Here is a 20,840-nt window from a genome sequence, read left to right on the forward strand (position 1 = left end):
TGGAGAATATCAAGGTAGAGAATATCATTAAGACCAGCTACGAGGAGTACATCAACAATGATCTTCTGATTGGAGTACTCGTTACAAACCTAATTTAGGATTAGAACATGAATATTTATTTATATCCTTGTACTGCATAAACCGGTTTTATGACCTCGCACGGATTAGACCAAGTGCTACTTCGATCGAGTATCATTTCGTCTAATTCAAGAAAATGAAACTCTTTTTAACGTTGAAAATAGATATTTAATTACATCATTTAATATGATTTTAAATAAAACTAAATGGTAAATAATTAATTCCACTTTATTTGGTGCAGCCACTGTCTGAACTTAAGTCATAACTTTTGTGAGAAACGGAGATCTAGCTAGCGCCTAAACTTAACATCTTCAATGGAAACTATTAATGTAGCGGAATTCAGAAGGAATTTATTCCGTTTTTAGTCCACAAAACATTGAAGGATCAGTGATTTCTGAATTGTTAACAAAATGGAAAAGATTTGACCTTATTGAATATTCATTTCTGGAAGGAATCTGGATTATAAAATATTTTTAAGGAAACTAAAATATATTTATTTCAGTCGAACTCAGTCCGAGGGGTTAGCCTAGATAGGAGCGTAAACCAGGTTATCTTGAAAAAAAGTTGAAATTCGTCTTTGATTTACGCGGTGTTCATTCAAAATTATTTTGTTTTCCATACTAAAAAAATATATTCTCACGTCAAATGCCAAACTAAAAAAATCGTATATGTTCTCAATCATAACTCCTCTCATTGAAAACTGGTTTGAAGTTTGATTATGTAAGCAGATAAATTTGTTTTTTTTCATCCTTATGCGTAAAATTATTGTTATTAACAACAAGTAAATAATCATTTTCTATTTAGAATAAGTACTCAAAGTACAATATGGTTCGGACCCAGTCCCAGAACTGTATTGGGAGTAGTAGTGAGGAGTCGTTTACCAGTTCCAGGCCACATAGTGGCATAGGGTTCAGTAAATCTAGGTAGGTGGGTGGTGGGTAGTGTAGTAAGGAAGGTAGGTAGGTTTTATGTAGATTGAAAGATAGGTAGGTAAAAGATTGGTAGATAGGTACATACGTAGATAGGTTGGAATGTTGTAGCGAGCTAGGTAGGTAGATAGGTAGGTAGATAGGTAGGTAATAGATTGGTAGATAGGTACATACGTAGATAGGTTGGAATGTTGTAGCGAGCTAGGTAGGAAGATAGGTAGGTATTTATATGTAAACTTTACAGTGTAGATATGTAATGTTTATATTATTAAGTCCGTCTGTTCTGTTTCTAATTAAACTGTACACAATAAATACAGGATGCTGGTGGTAAACATTAAGGTTTTAGTTGAATTGCTTTTATTGATTAAACTTGGTTAGAATTGGTTAAATTTAGGTCTGGGCGTCGCATACGTCAACAAATGATTTTTAATGTTTTAAAACAATTGACTGTTCTTTAAGAAACGAAAAGAGAAATTCCAGCAATGAGACGTTTCAAAGTTATAGACAAACTTAATCAATAATTAGCAAAAAATGAGTTAATCTTTCACGAACAAAAATGTTATATTTACGAAGAAGACTATAACGGCCACTCCTGTTTAAACTGTGAAAAACCATTTTATTTATTTTACATCTTTAAATTCAATTGCTTTTCCCCTGTTTTAACAAGGAAGTATAAGGAACTAATAGATAAATACAAAGATAAATAAAACTAGATTTTTTAACCATATGATTTAAGAAAGTTCATTAGCCTGACATGGGTATCAGAATGACTTAAATTTTAAATTCATGTTTTAATTTAAATTAAGGGAATGTAAGCACTAATCGTAAGTTCAAGTGACCTTTTAAGCAAAGAGACGAATGCACTATTTACAACGGTACCCTTAAAACCTTTATCTGATTATCGACAGCCATTATAATCTCCCTATAAGGGGCTGATTCATTTGGTGAACTGTCCCGTTTTGCCATATATGTAGTCTATGTATGTACACTGTACAGCTGATTAAACGTCGGCCAGGTACTTTAAATAACACACGGACTGCGACTTCTAGGCAGTGAATATTAATTTTTCTTGGAATAGATAACAGCTTGCAATATCAACATTTCTGTAGCAAAATGAGGATAATTCAAATTTTTAAAGGGCACGCTGTTGTGAATCGGACACAGCTCTCTACAATGGAGGGTCCCTTGAGATGATATCTAGAAATGCATATACACTTATGGAAATTACGCTTACAATCTAAATTATTTATTTCATGCATCCGTTGTAATATATTAAAGATTATACTGCTAGATGTAAGTTCGGCTGCTGTTAACTAAATTCTAGTTACATTCAACTGAATACTACTTACATTCATTAACGAAAATCGGAGCAAGCAGAAACCTGCTTACATTAACTACAGCGATCAGCATTTGCGTCATTAATCGGCACTTATTTCAATTTGATTACTAATTGGAGTAAATGGCAAGTAGAATTAAACTCTCTTCAATCAGATTCTAACAGATATCAATTACTTATTTGATGTTTATCAAACTGACATTGGTTCACTCCGCATTCATTTTTAATTTCCGAAATCTGTCGGTTTCTGCTTAATTTAGGCAAATTTCTAATCATTTACTTTATTTTTTTCTTAATTGAATCAGAATTTCAATTTCGTCAAATGGTAATATATGTACAAATGGTGGGAGGGATGGAAAAAAATGCATTTAGAAACGTACTTAGATTCTGTAGTAAATCAGTGTACAGTTTACTCCCATGAGCCCAAAATTTAAAAGAGTATCGATGAAAGAAACTCTCAAGTTCCCTTTTTGGGGATTTTGTAGATTTTGATTAAAGAGATTCAACAAAAAGTAGAATATGAAGAAACTAAATGAAATATTATTGCATAACAAAAATATTGATATACACTAACCCCATTAATGAAACCCGGGTTTTAAAACTGGTTTTGGGCTCTGATGTTAAATTTATATTTAATTACAGAAGAGGATGAGTGTATATTGAACGACGTCAGTTTCTACTTATGAACTTTTATTAAAGTATTTAGTTATACTGAAAATATTTTTTTATTGATTACTGACCACATATGTATATTCATCACTATTAATTTGATTTTATAATGTACACGTTACACAACATCTTATACTTTTTTATTGATTTGAATTTTGAATAAAACGTGCAGAGAACTCTTGTGGTGAAATTTGGAACTGTCTATCCTCCGCTAGGGTTTCTTAAATGACTTACGTACTCTGCTGACATTAATCACATTTTTGCTTGAACTGTTTTTATATAAAAAAAACTCTACTTGATTCTAATTTCACTTAAATTATTTTGGATTATTATTATTTTGGATAATTCAAGTAAAATTGTACTGACAGATAAATTTTATAAGTCAACCGATATATCAAGGAAGGTGTTTTCTATACTGGTCATTTAATCTTCATGACAGAAACAATCTCAAGAACTAACGAGAGTCAACCCAGACCGAAATATATTTTCAATAAAATGAACTAACATCTACTTTTTTTACTCTACAAAGATTGTTCCATCACCATCAACATCGAATTTTAAATCTACCTGAACTCTGATGGATCCTATAAATTCCCTATAAAGTAACTACTAGAGGTTTAGTCAGAACTGGAACATACATAAATTCTAATTTTGAATATGTCATTTCCAACAGTGTACATGATTTTTTTTTAATTGCTTAATCACTTTTAAACTTGTTTATCCTTCTAAATTTTGAAAGTATCATCCTTTGTGGATGACCCTGCAAAACAGTACCAGGAAGGGCAAGGACAAAAATCTGAAGGGTTTCATGTTGCTGGACTGCGAAACAGTATATCATGTGGACAAATGGAGTGATTGTAACGAAACATTCCTATATACGCGCGTCTTACAAACCCTTATCCTCATCTCCACTCTTCCCTTCCTAACATCAATCCTTCTCACAAGCAACGAAATGAGACTCGGGGACATTTCTCTGTTGGATCCTACAACAAATTACCTCTGAGCGGGTCACTTGATTATCCTTCGTTGTTAATAGCAACCCTCCTTGTAAAGGAAAGTAAAAATGTGCGGTTCATAGCATGGAAGAATTGCTCCCTCGCTGCAAATAAAAAACTAAATTGAAGTGCAGAGTGGTGACCTGGCACAGCAAGTAGACAGAATGTTCAGCGCTGAGGCTGCAATTACAATTAAGCAAAACAAAACATAAACAGACATCTATACAATGAAAGGGTGATCGTGCACTGTCTTATAATAGCGCAAAGACAGCGACTCGCAAAAATTCTTTCAAACAGACGGACAAAGGAGGCAAGAAAAAGAAAAACTTCGGACACGCAGATGGAGAAAGGAGAAAAAAAGATAAACATTTAAAACTATGCCTTGTATCATTTTATTTTACATAAATTATAAAAAATAAATTTAAAAACATTTTTCAAAAAGAAGGTTTCTTGTTTTTTTTCAGAATCTTTCTTGTTTTTTTCAGAATCTTTCTCTGTTCTTTGGTGATGATAAAACTATTTTAAGTACTAACTTATCTTCAGAATAATTCGTGGATTTCTGTTTCTACCACCTTAAAAGAAAGAAGCTGCATTGAATTGCTTTTTATGGTTACTAGGCTTTTAGGGCGCTTCGCGCCCATCTTCTATTTAAATTGTGAACATGTTCTTTTGTTTACATTATAAAACAAAGAAGAAAGAAATTTTGCGGATTTTTAAAAAAAAATCGCTGATTTTCAAGAATTTATTTTTTTTCAAAATTAAAAACCTTTAAAACACAATGTTTATCATTCATAAACCTTCCCTGTGGTCACGTGATGTCCCACAAAAAAATTGGGCCTGATCGGTTCAGCCGTTTTGATGTTGATTGGATACAAACAAAAAAACAGACAAGCCAAATTTATATTTTACTAGCATTATAGGGCGCTTCGCGCCCATCTTCTAAATTAATGTGAACATGTTCTCTTTGTGTACATCGTAAAACAAAACAAAAATAATTCGCGGATTTTCACAAAAAATTTCGTGGATTTTCAAAATTTTCAAAAATTTAATGAAGATCGAATTTTGATGGAGACAAATATTTGAAATTTTGATCATTCATAAACCTTCCCTGGGGTCACGTGATGTCCCACAATAAATTTGGGCCCGATCGGTTAGGTGGTTTTGACGTTTATTGGATACAAACAAACAAACAAACAGACAGACAAGCCAAATTTATATATAGATGGTTATTAAAAAAAAAAAAAAACATTCATGTAAATCTTTTGTCACAGGACAATTTTTATTTGTAATTTTATGAAACATTTGGTTTCAGGTCAAATCAATACATCCTTTCTCCTGATGAATCCCCAGTGACGTCACGGAGAGAAATAAAAACCACAACAAGAGATTACACGAGACCTCTCCCACCTACCTACAGGTCATACAATACAGTACAAAAAGAACATTTTTAAAGCGAACATTAAATCTGTTAAGAATGATTAAAACTAGTTCCAAGATGGTTACATTTTAGATTTAAATATTTTGTGTTCTTATAATAAATCATTTTCTGAAAAAATAGATAATAAAAAACAAAAAGGTTTTTGAACAATTTTCTTTTTTTTAGAAAAGGTTTAAAAAAAGATAATTTCAAAATTGTACAAAATTATTTTATATAGTATTATTTACAGTATTTTATATAGTATTATTTACAGTATTTTATATAGTATTATTTACAGTATTCCAATTTTTCTCACTTTGGGATTCTTTGGGCCATGGGACCGGACCCTCCCTCATGGGAAGGTAGGAGTGGAATCCCAGGACCCCGAAAACCCCAGTTGGGAAAACGCACCCGAATATTTATTTTTGATATTTTTAAAATATTTGGTATTAGAAATTCTTCTTGTCTATTCATTGGTTCATAATTCTGCTAATCTCTTCTTCTTTTATTTCTGTCTGATATTTCTGGTTTGTGCAAGGAAGTTAGCTAATTATGTGTTTCTAAATTCAATATCTCAGCTGCTGATACTGAGCCCATGAACAAAGATGAAATAATAATCCTTCAAGTTTTCTGAAAAATAAAAAACAATAAGGTTTATTTAAAACAAACTGAGGTCTGAAATTTTGTATGAAGTAATCTTAATCTTGAACCCTTGATCTCTTAATGCACACTTTTCCACATTTTATTAGATATAAGATATTAGATATAAGCTAACTTTTTTCATTACGTAAATTTTAAAATGTAAAAAAGGGAAACTTTGAAATAACTAAAAAAAATAACTTGATTTCCATTTAAACACAACTGATTGAATTTTCAATTTAAAGTTGCTTTAAATTCTAAAATTGAATATTTAAAATCCCTTCAACAATTTACTGATAAACTTTTGAAGTTTTAAGAATAGAATTTATTTCTAAACTTTATTGGGGAAACTAAGGAAAATTTAAGTTAACCTGAGAAGGGGAATTTTACCCTGCATACTGGGGAATATTAAAAATATTCCCTATTTAAAATAAAATATTAAAAAATTATTAGAATTTTTATTTCTATGATGCAGGGTTGAAAAATTCTAAAACTAGCTTAGAAGAAAATCGGGTGTTAAATATATAATAAAATATATATACTCTAGGCATGTAGGGCGCTACGCGCAAATCTTCTATTTGATGTGTGAACATGTTCTCTTTGAAAACATTGTAAAACAAAAACATACAAAAAAATCGCCGATTTTAAAAAAAATATCGTGGATTTTTAAATTTTCAAAAATCGAATTTTGTTAGAGGCAAATTTTTGAAAATTCGAGCATCCATTAACCTTCCCTGGGGTCACATAAGGTTCAACAAAAAATTTGGGCCCGATCAGTTCAGCCGCTTTGGCGTTTATTGGATAAAAACAAACAAACAGACAGACAAGCAAAGTATTTATATAGGTGTATATATAATCAAATATAATGTACAGGGTGTTCCACTAAACAAACATAGTGTAACAAGGGTATCCCACAAAGCAAATATAATTTACAGGGTGTCCCATTAAACAAATATTATGTACAGGGTATCCGAAAAATCAAATATAATGTACAGGGTGTCCCTAGAAACAAATATAATGTATAGGATGTCCCATGAAAAAAAAATATAATGTACAGGGTGTCACACTTACAAAATTATAAAGTTAAATGTGTCCAACTAAAATGACTATTTCGAAATAAATATATATATTTACCTCACAATTTGTGCATTTTAGAATTTAATCTAAGCAAAGGAAGGGGTTAATGCATATTTTAACAAGTTTCCTTGTTTTCAGGAAGTACAGAGGAAGTTCCCCTATGACCCAGTCTTATCATGATTCTGCTTACTCTTCCCATAGTTCCGACAGGTTCAAAGAAAACATAAAGTAGATGAAATACATAGAGTTCCAAGGCACATAAAATAGAAAATAACCGGGGTTTTCTAGGTCGGACGGACCAGTAACAGTTCGAAAATCTGAATCCGTTCAGAGCTCTCCATCAAAAACATATGAAAGAAAAAATTCATTCAGGTAATTTTTTCATGGGATTCTCCTTGTAATTACAAGTGATATTCAAGTGTCCCCTCTTGTGTATGAATCTTTGAAGTCCTAAACTTTAATCAATCGGAAATAATCAATGTTAAAGATTAAGAATGAATCATGGATGCATCTTTAGGTACTGTGTTAATCGAACATGCCACACTATAAAAATAAAGAGTCTACTAATCCGAAAAAAAAATAAAATAGATGCGAAAATAAATAAATAAAATAAAATATTTGTTTAACAATTGTCTTCTTTTATATAGTTTTGAGAATCTAAACTATCGAACTTACAAGAAACAGAAATCTCCGGTTAGAAAAGAATATAGAAGTCCTAGTCTTTCTCCAACAAGGTGATCATCATCATCATCATCATCATCATCATCATCATCATCATCATCATCATCATCATCATCATATATTATTATTGCTATTGTTATTTTTATTATTATTGTAATTGGTATTGTTATTGTTATTGTTATTGTTATTGTTATTGTTATCGTTATCAATATCATTATCATTATTATAAGTATACTCAGTATAATCATCATAAATGTATATCTAAGGTCTGATGAAGAAGGGTCAGATAGTGACATATATTCTTCAAGATCTAGAGCTAAAACTGTAGAAAGGTAATAATAAATCAATCAACAAATATTGGACAGAACTAAAATGTAGTCTTACTTGCAGAGAAAGGGAAGAAGAAAGAAGAAGAATGCAGTTTGAAATGAGAAAACGTGAACAGGAACTTCTCGCCAAAATAAAGGTGAAAGATTAATGTCGCATGAAAGATGACCACTAGATGTTGATGACTGAAGGTAGGAAGGTGGGAGGGGGTTCATCTCCCCTGCGATAGTTCATTAATGTATTTTGCTAGAAAACATTAAAAATATCTATTGTGGTTGGCGTTTATATCAATACAATGAAGACAACTTTTAATTGATAATACGTTTTTAAAATTGCAAGTTGAATTGATGATGTTAATGATGATGATTTAGGAACAACAAAGAGAATTGGATGAGGTGAAGCTGGAAAAGAATAAGGTTGAGAAAGCGCTCACTCTACGAGCACATGATGAAGCAAGACAACGCGCACTGGAAGAAGCGCGCCAAATTGCACTGGAAGAATCGCACAGGAAGGCACTTGAAGAATCACGCAAGAAAGCAATTGAGGACTCACAACAAGAAAGAATTGGAAGAAGACAGAATTCATGTTCTCGTGATCCAAGAAGTGTAAGTGGAAATATATTTTTTTAAGATGTTTATAAACTTTTTGTTTTTATAATGCAAAATTCGATGTTTAATATTTTTGTTTTGTTAAATATAAAGCTTTTTAATCTAGTTTTCATGAAAATTAAAGAGTTTAGAAACGATGTTGATGTTTCTACTTTTTTCTTTCTTTTTTCTTTTTCAAAGACGGGTACCAAATTGATGTTTTTAAAAGGCTTTTATTGGCTAACAAAAATGTATAGCCTGTGTCTAAGCCGCATCTCAAATCAGCCAAAATCCGGTTTTAATTGAGCGCTAGCATAAATCTTGAAACATTGAACATGATTTAAAATGGAACCAACCATATTTGAGCCGCGGCTCAAATTCTTTTAATTTGGCCTTTTGTCCGTGAGGTAATTTTTATTTGTTATAGGGCTCAACACGTGGAACTCCTGACAGAACCCCGCCGTCGGAACGAGTGCAGCCAGAGCGTTTGCTGAACAGAGAACGGAGTCAACCATCATCATTCCGCAGGCCAAGGAAAATCGAAGTAAGAAAAATGTATATTATAATATAATGTATATTATTTCAAATTTTCCGAACAAAAGTGTTACATATCTAACTACCAAATACAATTAAAAGGAGTTTAAGAAGTAAGAAAATTTAAATCAGTATGGCATTTAAAAGTAAGCCATTAGAATTTCAGGCATTTCTCTAAAGTAATTAAAACATAACAAGTAGTCAGGTGTGATAGATAGTGAGAAGAAGCTTATGCATAATAAAGCTAAGCTATTTCTCAGGTGTACATTCAGACATGCTAGAAGAATAGTTTAACTTTTCGTACTTAGCTAAACTACTTCTTGCTATATTTATTAAATCTGACCTCGGTTTATGAATATAATTTCAAGGTTGAAGATCGACCTTCAACTAATTCCCGACCTCCCTTGCAACCTCGACCTCCCTCCCAGCCTCGACCTCCTGTTCATTCCGAGACTGTGAAGCGAGACCGACCAGGGTTAATCAGAAAAAGTCCATCATCATCAGATATTAATAAGGAGGTGAATAAATTTAAGATTTATATTGTTACAACACTAAAGTTGTAAGTTTATGGTCGAAACTTTTGCTTTGATAAAGCGTAATTTCAAGTCACCCTTAATACACAGATTGGCAATGCCTGATGTTAAACGGTACCCTCGAAACATTAAGCTGATCAATAGCGTGAAAGATAATATAGTTTTCATGACTCGAAAAGTGTTTTATTATGATAATGTTTCTATCGCTTCTTACAAACAAGAAATACGCGAGTCACTTTCGCAGAGAAACCGCAAATACAAATTAACTATTAAAGAAATAAAAACGTGCATATCTTGAGCAAACAACGCTTTTAAGAGCACCGTTGTAAATAGGGTAAATTTCACTGTAATTGTCTTTAATTCTTATTTTTTGTGATCCGCGGCAAATTTAACGTTTTCTTAAGTATATCCATGATTGAAAATATTTGAGGATTTTACTTATTTTGCCTCATCTGATATCCACTAATTCTTCTAATTGATCCGACCTCAGTTGAATTCAATCCTAGGTCAATAACTATTACAACCTCAATTCCCTCAATAGTGCTCTTATAGTTTTTGAATTTACCGAACTATCCAGTCCAGATGTTTAAAGTATCAGAGAAAGAGAGGGTCATGCAGGAAATCTACTAACTTTTTCTTCGGTTTACTCTGAAGTTTATTCAATTTTATGAAACTCAATAACATTTAAATTTTTAAAAAATTAAGGTTCATTTTCATTTGGAACAATTATTTTATTCTTTTTTTCTGACATGAAATGAAACATTTTTAAATGTCAAATTTTATGTGAGAATATCTTTGCAATTTATTCTAACTTAGAGCTACTTAGGGTTTTTAATGCAAGTGGATTTTACTTTCTCGCAATTCCGCGCAATTCGAGAACAGTTGGACGGGCGGATTTTTGGTAACGTCAATTTGGTAAGGACAATTCGGTATAAATGAGAATTTGGTAATGCCAACTTGGTAAGGTGACAATTTGGTAACAACAATTTCGTAATGAAAATTTGGTAAAAACATAAAAGTGACAATTTGGTAACTACAAAAAAGTAAAAATTTGGTAATGACAATTTGTTAACGATATAAAAGTGACAATTTGGTAACTACAAAAAAGTGACAATTTGGTAATGACAATTTGATTGCTTCATAAAAATGACAATTTGGAACTACATAAAGTGACAATTTTGTAACTACAGAAAAGTGGCAACCAGGTTTACAACTACATAAAGTGACCATTTGGTGACAATATATAAGGTCTACGATATCAGATAATCAGGTTGCAAAGATATAGGGTTAGTTTGTTGCTAGTTGTAAGTAATTTTTGTTAACCTCTTTAAGTACATTAAAAATCTTTTCAATGATCCAACAAAGCACAATAGACTGTTCTTGGGAATTTAAGAATAATTACATTATGTTGGGTTAGGTTAGGTAAAGACAGTTTCTGGGCCGAGCGCTGCGTCCAGGGGGCGGAGCGCGGCGGCCTCTTAAATGTTGAATAATGTTCTGTTTCTTTCATTATTTTGGGTTGGGCGGGTTAAAAAATTTCTGGGTCCAGCGCTGCAGCTAGGATTGGCTAGGGGGCTGATCGTGGCGGCCTCCTCAATGTTGAATAATGTGCTGTTTCTCACATTGTTTAGTGTCATTTTTTTGGATTAGGTTAGGTTAAGACAATTTTTGGGCCGATCGCTGCGACAAGGATGGGCTAAGGGGCCGACTGAGATTAAAACAATGTTTTTAGAAAATGTTGCGAATTTTACCACTTTTTTGGCGCATTTTACATAATGTCACTTTACCTAACCAAACCCAACATAATGTAATCAATTATTTACTAATAATTGTAAATATGTATACTTTTTTTCCTCAAAATTTTCACCTTGTTTTTAAAATTTTCAAATTGTCATTTCCAAAATGTCACTTTCATGTTGTTATCAAATTGTCATTACCCAATTGTCATTACCAGATTGTCACTTTTATGATGTTACCAAAATGTCATTGCCAAATTATCATTATCAAATTGTCATTTCCAAATTGTCACTTTTGTGTCCTTACCAAATTGTCATTACCAAATCGCATTACCAAATTGTCATTATCAAATTGTCATTACCAAATTGACATTACCAAAAATCCGCCCATCAACAGTTGCGCGCAATTCCGCACATTTACGCGCAACGGAATTGCGATTGGAATCCCTAGAGGTACATGTTATGATTTCTTCACAAAGTGTAGTGTGAGGCAGAGCTATTTATTTACATTTTTAGATGCCACAGCGTCGATCTGTGTTTGCCCCCAAACCGCGGGACGACCTCTCCCAGTGCAAGAATTGTGGCAGGAATTTTGCCGAGGATCGGATTGAGAAGCATGAAACTATTTGCACAAAAACTACCCAGAAGAAACGGAAACCGTTTGACATGACTAAAAAACGAGTTCAGGGCACAGATGCTGCTCCTTATGTTAAGAAACAGGGTACACAAAAACCTTCTAACAATAGTAAGGTTAGTTTTTTAAAATATTTTTTTTGTTTAAAAGTAAACGAAAAAAAAATTAAAAAAGGTAAAAACAAATTTTAAAATCCAACATGAGGAAAGATCAATAAGTAGATTGGAAAGAAGGAAAGGTTGTCTAGATTTAAAATGTTCAAAGAAAAATTCATCTAAATTCACCAAACTGTAGAAATGTTCATAAGATGATATTAAAAAAGTTAGATTGTTAGTGCAGAATAAATTGGTATATTTTTTGCCTTATTTCTACAGGTTATACTTAAAATCATTCCACCTTGGGGTACAATGATTTAAAGATATTTTTAACAGAAATTATTAGAATTAAATACTTGTCAACATGTTCCCCATCATTAAAACAGATAAAGGTTTGAAGGAAACAGGAAATTGAAATTACAACCATTGGTGCAACTAGCACTTTGTGAGGAGGGTGGGGGGGCGAAATTAAGTTTTGAGGGTCCTGAGGGGGGTACCGGGGGAGGGCTAGCCCCACCACCCGGCCCTGTCGAAAAATCTTTCAAAAAGGCGCTGTTTTCAGGATTTGAAGTAAAAAACGGCATTTTTAAATTGTTGAAGGGTTCGCTCTGTGCTCAATAATATAACAAATCCTTGTAATATCTATGGTTTATTCTTGTGTTTAAAAAATATAGACAGTGATAACCAGAAAACTGTGGAATAGGAAGACGATATTAAAAATATATTGAAGTGCATTCGATGTTAGTCCTTCATCCTTTACTATAAGTACTTAAATCATTGATCAAGTAAAATGGGTCTGTTTACTCTGCGTAAACAGACTGTGCCGCATGATCATTGGACAGTTTAAAATCTGGTTCTCTGGTTATGACTGTACTTCCAACAGCTTTAAAATATGCCGAAATAAATTGAAATAATAAATACTAGCTACATTTCATACAATGTTTGTAAATGAATTATAATGAATATATTCATTTTCTCCATTCTCAACATGAAAAACAAGACAAATGCATTTCAAGAGGAGAATTGGGACCTCAGAATATATAAACTATATATATCCTGAGATTGTGACAAAACAGTCACCCCCCATGGCCCCCTAAAATACCCCAACGTGAGGGAGGGGGGTGCCCGGCCAACCTCCGTAGAAAGAAGGCATTAGGGTAAGTGTTTCTAGGCGAATTACATGTTCAATGTTCAATTACTAAGGCCAGCCACTTTTCTGAAAAATTAGACCCTAAATAAAAAAATATATTTAATGAAAACAAAAAGATATCATTTATACTTGATATTGTATTGTTGAATTCACAGTTATACATAGTATACCTATAAATTCCCCCCCCCCTCCCCAAAAAAAATCAGTCGTTTTGGTTTTTGTTTAAATCAAATATTTAAAAACTTTATTCAATTTTCGGGTCGTTATATTTTAAGAGTTTCAGGTCGTCTTTACATTTCTCATTCTTTGTGGGTAACCCTTTACATAGATTTTCCATTAATTTCATAGTTCAAACACTGTTTTTAAATATTTTTATGTGTTCCCAAATTTGTTAAATACTACATTTGAGATAAAAATGAAATCCCCTTTAAAAAGGAAATTTCATTAGAGAACTACCTTTTCTTGTTTCCTGTATTTCCTCCGGAAATGGGGGTTTAATCTCATTTAAATCTTTTCAGAAAATTTTCTCTAATATGCCATTAAACATTTCTGAAATATGCTTTAAAGTGATTTTTCCAAATTACGATGTTATATGGTGATTTGTAACATCAGCTTCAACTCCTTTATTTAGTCAGAATGATAGAGAAAAGGTGTAAGAACTCATAAAATTGCATTGAAGACTATCAGTTTTATTTATAATTTGTCAGACACAGAAATTGAGTTGACAATTGTGACGTAGATACAGCCGTACTGAGATTGTACACAATCTGCGTTGCCATGTACACATATTTAGGATCAGAAGAAGAGTGATTGGCGGAAGAAACGCGAGGAGTTTATTGCAACTCTACGATCTGCTAAAGCGGCTCAAAAACACTTGGCTGCCGGTGGTTCATTGAAGGATTTGCCCCCTCCCCCTCCCATGGATACATCCGACTATATTAAGTGTCCACACTGCGATAGAAGGTAAAGGCTTTACACATTAAATTGACATAATTGTATTGTTTTTTTTATTAAACCTCTTTTATTTGATTATATAGCCCTAAAAGAAACTTTCATTTTCGTTTTTATTCCTAAAAACATGGCTATTTTGATTCATTAAATTAAAGAATTCAAATAACTTTTTAAAGTAAGACAGAAGTTCAGGAATTTTTAAAATTTAAAAAATTGTTTAGGTTTTCTGAAGCTGCAGCTGATCGACATATTCCCAAATGCAAAGACATCAAGAGTAACAAGAAGCGTTAAATAAATATATAATTTAAATAATTCCTGCACTTGATGTGTCATCCACGTTTCATGCATTCACAACTAACTTTTCTGTAATTCATCCTTTTACCACGGTTCTTTAACCATTCATCAAAAATCATTAAAATTTAAATTGTTCAGATAAATAAATGTGATGCCTCTATTTCAACTTTCCTACTGTTGAAAAATCTAAAAAAAATATCAATATCAATTCGCAGAAATATCCGTCAATATTACTAATTTTATGAAATATCCGTTCATTACATTAAATTACAGAAGTATTCGCTCAACATATTAATTTTCATAGATATCCGTCCATAATATTAACTTCCAGAAAAAATCCGTCCATATTATTAATTTCTTATAATACTACCTTACAGAATTATTCGTCTATAATATAAACTTACAGAAATATTTCTTTATATAACTACAGAAACATTTCCTTATATAACTACAGAAATATTTCCTTATATAACTACAGAAATATTTCTTTATATTATTTTTTTCAGAAATATCCGTCCATAATACTCTTTTTATGAAAAAATCGTCAACGTACTTCAAATGAATTTTGCAAAAAAAGTGCCATAAACAATTCACAACCCTGGAATTTTTCAGCTAAGAATTTATGCAAGAATTTAACTGGCCGGTTATTTTTCTCGTATGCCAACAAACCATTTGGCTAATAGCAAACATATTTTTAAACATAATATTTTAATATTTATATAAATATAATATATATATATATATTATACAGGGTGTCCCACGAAACATGACAATAGCAAGACGACTTGAAAGTCGTCTTTGATATTTGAATTTATTTGTGACATTTAGTCTTCTATCTACTTTAATATGTATGATTCTTGAAACAATTAACACATAATTCTTCTAGCCCTGGCATTTCCAAAAAGTGGTCTGCGTTTTTTGTGCTTTCAATATTACCGGAGATATAAAGAGTTTGGTTCAGATTTCAATTTTGTTAAATAAAAGCAAAATTTTCGAAATCTGAACGAAATTGTTCATATCTCGGGCAATATTCAAAGCACAAAAAATGCGGACCACATTTTGGAAATGGCAGGACTAGGGGAATTTTGTGATTATTATCTCTAGAAATTTACTTCTAAAATTAGGTTGACAAATAAATGCAGCAAATTATATCAAAAATCAAGACGATATTCAAGTTGCTTACTGTCATGTTTCGTGGGACACCCTGTAGCATAATTTAAAGAATTTCAAATACACCGTTGTGAATAATTATCGGCACTTCTTAGATGAAGGTTAACTAATAAAAGATAATATGATCGAAAATTTCAAAACTATCCAAGCCACCAAAATTTCAACTAACATTTCCCTATCCTGGCACTAAATTCCAGCCTGTAAAACGAACCATTTACGGCACTTCTAAGATGACGGTTAACTGATAAAAAATAATATAATCAAAAATTTCTAAAATTTCCAAGCCACCAAAATTTAAACTAAAATTTCCCTTTCCTTTCACTAAATTCCAGCCTGTAAAACAAACCATTTGCGGCACTTCTTAGATGATGGTTAACTGATCGAAAATTTCCAATATTTCTAAAATTTTCGAACAACCAAAATTTAAATTAACATTTCCCTTTTCTTTCATTCTAACGCAGTGTGTCCCACGAAACTTGACAGAAGCAAGACGATTTAAAAATTTATTGAGACATTCAGTCGTAAACCTTCTTTTATTTGTATGGTTTTTGAAACAATGTCCAGAAAATTCTCCTCGTCCTGGATTTCCACAATGTGGCCTACCTTTTGTTGTTGTCAATATTAGCGAAGATATTGAGAATTTTGTTTAAATTTCAATTTTATTAGATAAAACCAACATTGTCGAAATATGAACACAATTCTTTATATCTCTGGTAATATTGAAAGCATAAAAAACAGTACACATTTGGGAAATGCCGGAAATATTTTGTGGCTATTAATTCTAGAATATTTAAAATTAGGTTTATGAATAAATGCCGTAAATTGTTTTAAGATCAAAACGACATTCAAGTTGTCTTGCAACTGTCATGTTTCTTAGAGCCCTTGAATTCGTTAATAAATTAATAAATGAAAATGATTGTAAACTCAAAGTTATCTCAATAAAGACACGAATGAATCTAACTTTTTTATTTTTATTTTTCTGTTTTGACAATTGTTATTTAAATGATTATGACAGTCAGTGGAAGGCAGGGGATGTAATCCGACGTCTTTGTAATGAGGGTTCAAATCAGATCAGGTATAGATCAGATAGTGACTTATGTACAACGGACATTTGTGTATTGCGGCATCTTTCTGTATCCTGTACAAGCAGATCCGGTTTACTGTTTACATTTTTTTCTCAACCATTAGCATAAAACTGATGTAATTTAAGGTCTTATCAATTCTGTTAAACTTGAAAATTGTCCAATGGGTACAACTCCATATAGTTTATACTTCTTGGAAAGAGCTTAAACCAAGGTAAGACCATAAAATATAAATTTAAATCTTTGATTTTGAATTCAAAAAAGTTTTCTGTAACAGGAATGGCCCGTACGTACCACTTTATTATGCATAATTAATAATAATATTAGATGCGTGGGAGGATAGGAAATATGAGGTTTTGAACATCTGCACATTAATAATTCATAAATTTTAAATAGGAGCATAACATGGGCTTTTTGTTTTAAATGGCAAGGGGCCTTGTTTTAAAAAATGAGTTTAAAAAAGTTCCAAGAAAAATTCTAGTTTTGAATGTTTTTAAAGAGCAATTTTAAATGTTTTGTGTTGTGTTTTTCTTTTTATCTAAAATAGACCGAGCGTATTTAAAAATTAAACTGTAAATTTGACAAATGTACATTAATTGTTATTTTTACATTAGATAAATAAACTGATCAGTCTTTTTCTAAGAAAACGTCCTTTCTTAATAGAAATATTTTATTTTAAACTTTAAAATAATCATTTTTCGAGCAAGACAAACACTAGAAAGGTATGATTTAATCTTTTAAAGAATAATTTATTAAGTTTCATTTGAGTACTTTATCTATAAATGATAATGCTACTACTACTACTACTAATAATAATAATAATTATTATTATAATTATATTATTATAATATTAAATAGAAGGAATATTACCATACAACATCATATTTATTTTTTAAAGGTTAATTGTGCAATAAACAAAAAGGGTACCATATTTAATATTTAAACGCGGTGTGCTTAATAAACAAAAGGGGTATCTTATTCAAAATATTAAGGTAGTATTCAATTAATTCAATTCAATTAAAACAATTTACAGATATGACATTTGACAGAAGCGACATAAGACATATGACATAAAAATAAAAATTTTGCACAAACTTTTTTTTAAATTTTCATATATCAAGTTTTTTACTTGATGAAATTTACGATTTTCTGATAATTTCTTTCTTGTGAATAATCAAATCTGTAATCAAAGTTTTCAGAATTATTTTTAACAGGAGTTTTTTTTTATGTCATAAATGTGTCATATGTTGCATCGATCAAATGTCACATCTTTAAATTGTTTTACTTGTCAAATGTCTCATCCAAATACTAGTCGCAAATGTCATAAGTCTTGCATTCTATACATAAAAACATAATTTTGAAGAAATTTTTTTTTGGAATTTTTGATTTTTAATTTAATATTTTCGAAAAGATACAATTTTTACTGAATTAATGAAGAATAAGAAATTTTCCATGACAATAAACAAATTTGCATTCCATACACAAAGATAATCATGATTTCAAAGGTAAATTTTATTTTTCGGAAGTATTTTTTATGTCATATAAGTGTCACATCTGTGAAAAATCAAAGAAAATTTGAAAATTACAAAAAATCCTAAATCATTTTTAAATAAATCTGCGTTCCAAAAATAAAGAAAACCAAAATTTTGCCGAAATTTTGAAGGTATCAAGTTTTACACATATAGAAAGACAATTTTTTTTATAGAATTAAGAAAAGATCCTTATAAATAATCGAATTTGCATTTCATACATAAAAAAATCATAATTTAAAGACTTTTTGTTCAAGAGGGTGTTTTTTATGTCATATTTCATATGCTTCATGAGTTACATCTCAACTATCTCATCTCATTCATAAAATTGACGCACATGTCATTACTTGCATTTGTCAAATAATTAAGAAATTATTTAATTTACAAAACAAATTGAGAAAGTATTGTAAATTTAATTGGCGTTCCAAATATAATAAGCCAAATCTGTTTTTTGTCTAAGAAACAATGAAATTCACAAAAAAAAATAGTTTTTATATTAAGATTTCCATAACAAAAGAAAAACATAATTTTAAAGGCATTTTTTGTTGGAATTTTATTTTTTAATTTTAATATATACAGGTGTTTTATTTCAAGTTTTTTACTTGAAGTAAGATATGACTTTCTTTTAATTAAATGCAAAGGAATTTTTATTTTACGGAAGTTTTTTTTTCATTTTATATGTACATCATATGTTGCATTTTGCAAATGTCATGTATTCAAATTGTTTTACTTCTCATATAAATCATCCATAAAACTGTAGCATCTGTCAAATGTCTAACAAATAATTAAATTTGCAAAAAAACAGAAATTATTTGAAAGACGCGACATATGACATAACATAAATAAAAAAAACTAATAACAATAAATTTTAAAAAAATGAACGTTAGTGAAAAATTAAACAAAAAACACCTTAATATATAAAATCAAAAAAAAAAACATTTAAATTTTTTTGATATTTTACAGATATGACGCTTATATGACATAAAAAACACTCCTGAAATATAAAATTTATCTTCAAAATTATGATTATCTTGTTGTATGGAATGTAAATTTGTTTATTGACAAAGAAAATTTCTTATTTTCATTAATTCAGTAAAAAAACACATTAAAAAAAAACACTTTTAAATATTAAATTAAAAAATGAAAATTCCAACAACAAAAAAATGTCTTCAAAATTTTTTATGTATGGATGAAAGACTTATGACATTTGCGACTATTATTTGGATAGACATTTGACAAGATGCACATGACATGACATGACACATGTATGACATAAAAAAAACTCTCGGTAAAAAAATTCTTAAAATTTTGATTGCACATTTGATTATTTACAAGGAAAACTTCTTACTTTTTAATAATTCAGCAGAAAATCGTAAATTACTTCAAGTAAAAAACTTGCTATTTAAAATTAAAAAATAAAAATTCCCACAAAATTTTGTTTTCAAAATTATGTTTTCTCCATTTTAGAAATTTAAATTCAATTAAAGAATAAATACGGATGTGACATTTGACAAGTCGAACAATTTTACATACTACATGACGTTTGACAGATGTGTCATATGAAACATGCAACATATGACTTTTTATTTTTTAATATCTCAGTAAAAAATTGTTTCTTCCTTGAAAAACTTGTAAAATGTCAAAGTTTTTCAGTTGAAAGAAAATACGATTTTCTACTGAATTGATGAAAGAAAAGAAATTTTTCTTGTGAATAATAAACTTTGCATTCCATACTTAAAGAAAATCATAAATTTAAAGAAAAATTTTTTTATGGGAGTGTTATTTATATATCATATGTTGCATGCTTCACATGTCACATCTGTCAAATGTCATATATCTAAATTGTTTTACTTGTTAAATGTCTCATCTATGAAAATCTAACAGATTTTGTAAGCCGCATCTGTTAAATGTCAAAGAAATTATGAAATTAAGAACACATCCGGAATATTTTTAATTAAATTTGCATTCTAAACATGGAGAAAAACATAATTTTGAAAAAGAACAATTTGCGGGAATTTTATTTTTTAATTTAATATATGAAGGTGTTTAATCTAAGCTTTTTCACTTGAAGGAAGATACGATTTTCTTCTAAATTGATAAATTTGAATAGTCAAATTTGCATTTTATACCAAAAGGAAAGCATAATTTTGAAGATTTTTTTTTACAGGAGTTTTTTTCTGTCATATGCGTCATATGTCGCATCTTTCAAATGTCATATCTGTAAATTGATTTATTTGTGAAATCCATAAAATTGTTATATCATAAGTCGCATATGTCAAATGTATAAGAAATAATGAAATTTACAAAAAAACAGAAATTATTTTAAAATTTAATAGAAGATTTAACAGGTCAAAAAGTCATAGCACTATTTTGCCATACATTAATTTTTTCTTAACA

General features: G+C 30.4%; 1 protein-coding gene across 1 annotated transcript; it reads left to right on the forward strand.

Annotated features, from left to right (window-relative positions):
* The first annotated feature begins 513 nt into the window (after positions 1 to 513).
* On the forward strand, positions 514 to 14,822 carry LOC111714396 (zinc finger C2HC domain-containing protein 1C). Its single transcript, XM_023489499.1, has 14 exons — positions 514 to 625; positions 883 to 1,001; positions 5,320 to 5,424; positions 7,279 to 7,350; positions 7,429 to 7,512; positions 7,788 to 7,874; positions 8,088 to 8,153; positions 8,212 to 8,287; positions 8,520 to 8,753; positions 9,163 to 9,279; positions 9,638 to 9,787; positions 12,055 to 12,288; positions 14,211 to 14,380; positions 14,590 to 14,822. The coding sequence occupies exons 2-14, from the start codon at positions 904 to 906 to the stop codon at positions 14,657 to 14,659; spliced, it is 1,563 nt and encodes a 520-aa protein (XP_023345267.1). The 5' UTR covers positions 514 to 625; positions 883 to 903; the 3' UTR covers positions 14,660 to 14,822.
* The last annotated feature ends 6,018 nt before the right edge of the window (positions 14,823 to 20,840 follow it).

The sequence above is a fragment of the Eurytemora carolleeae genome, unplaced genomic scaffold, assembly GCF_000591075.1.
Source record: "Eurytemora carolleeae unplaced genomic scaffold, Eaff_2.0 scaffold1569, whole genome shotgun sequence".
NCBI classification, from domain to species: domain Eukaryota; kingdom Metazoa; phylum Arthropoda; class Copepoda; order Calanoida; family Temoridae; genus Eurytemora; species Eurytemora carolleeae.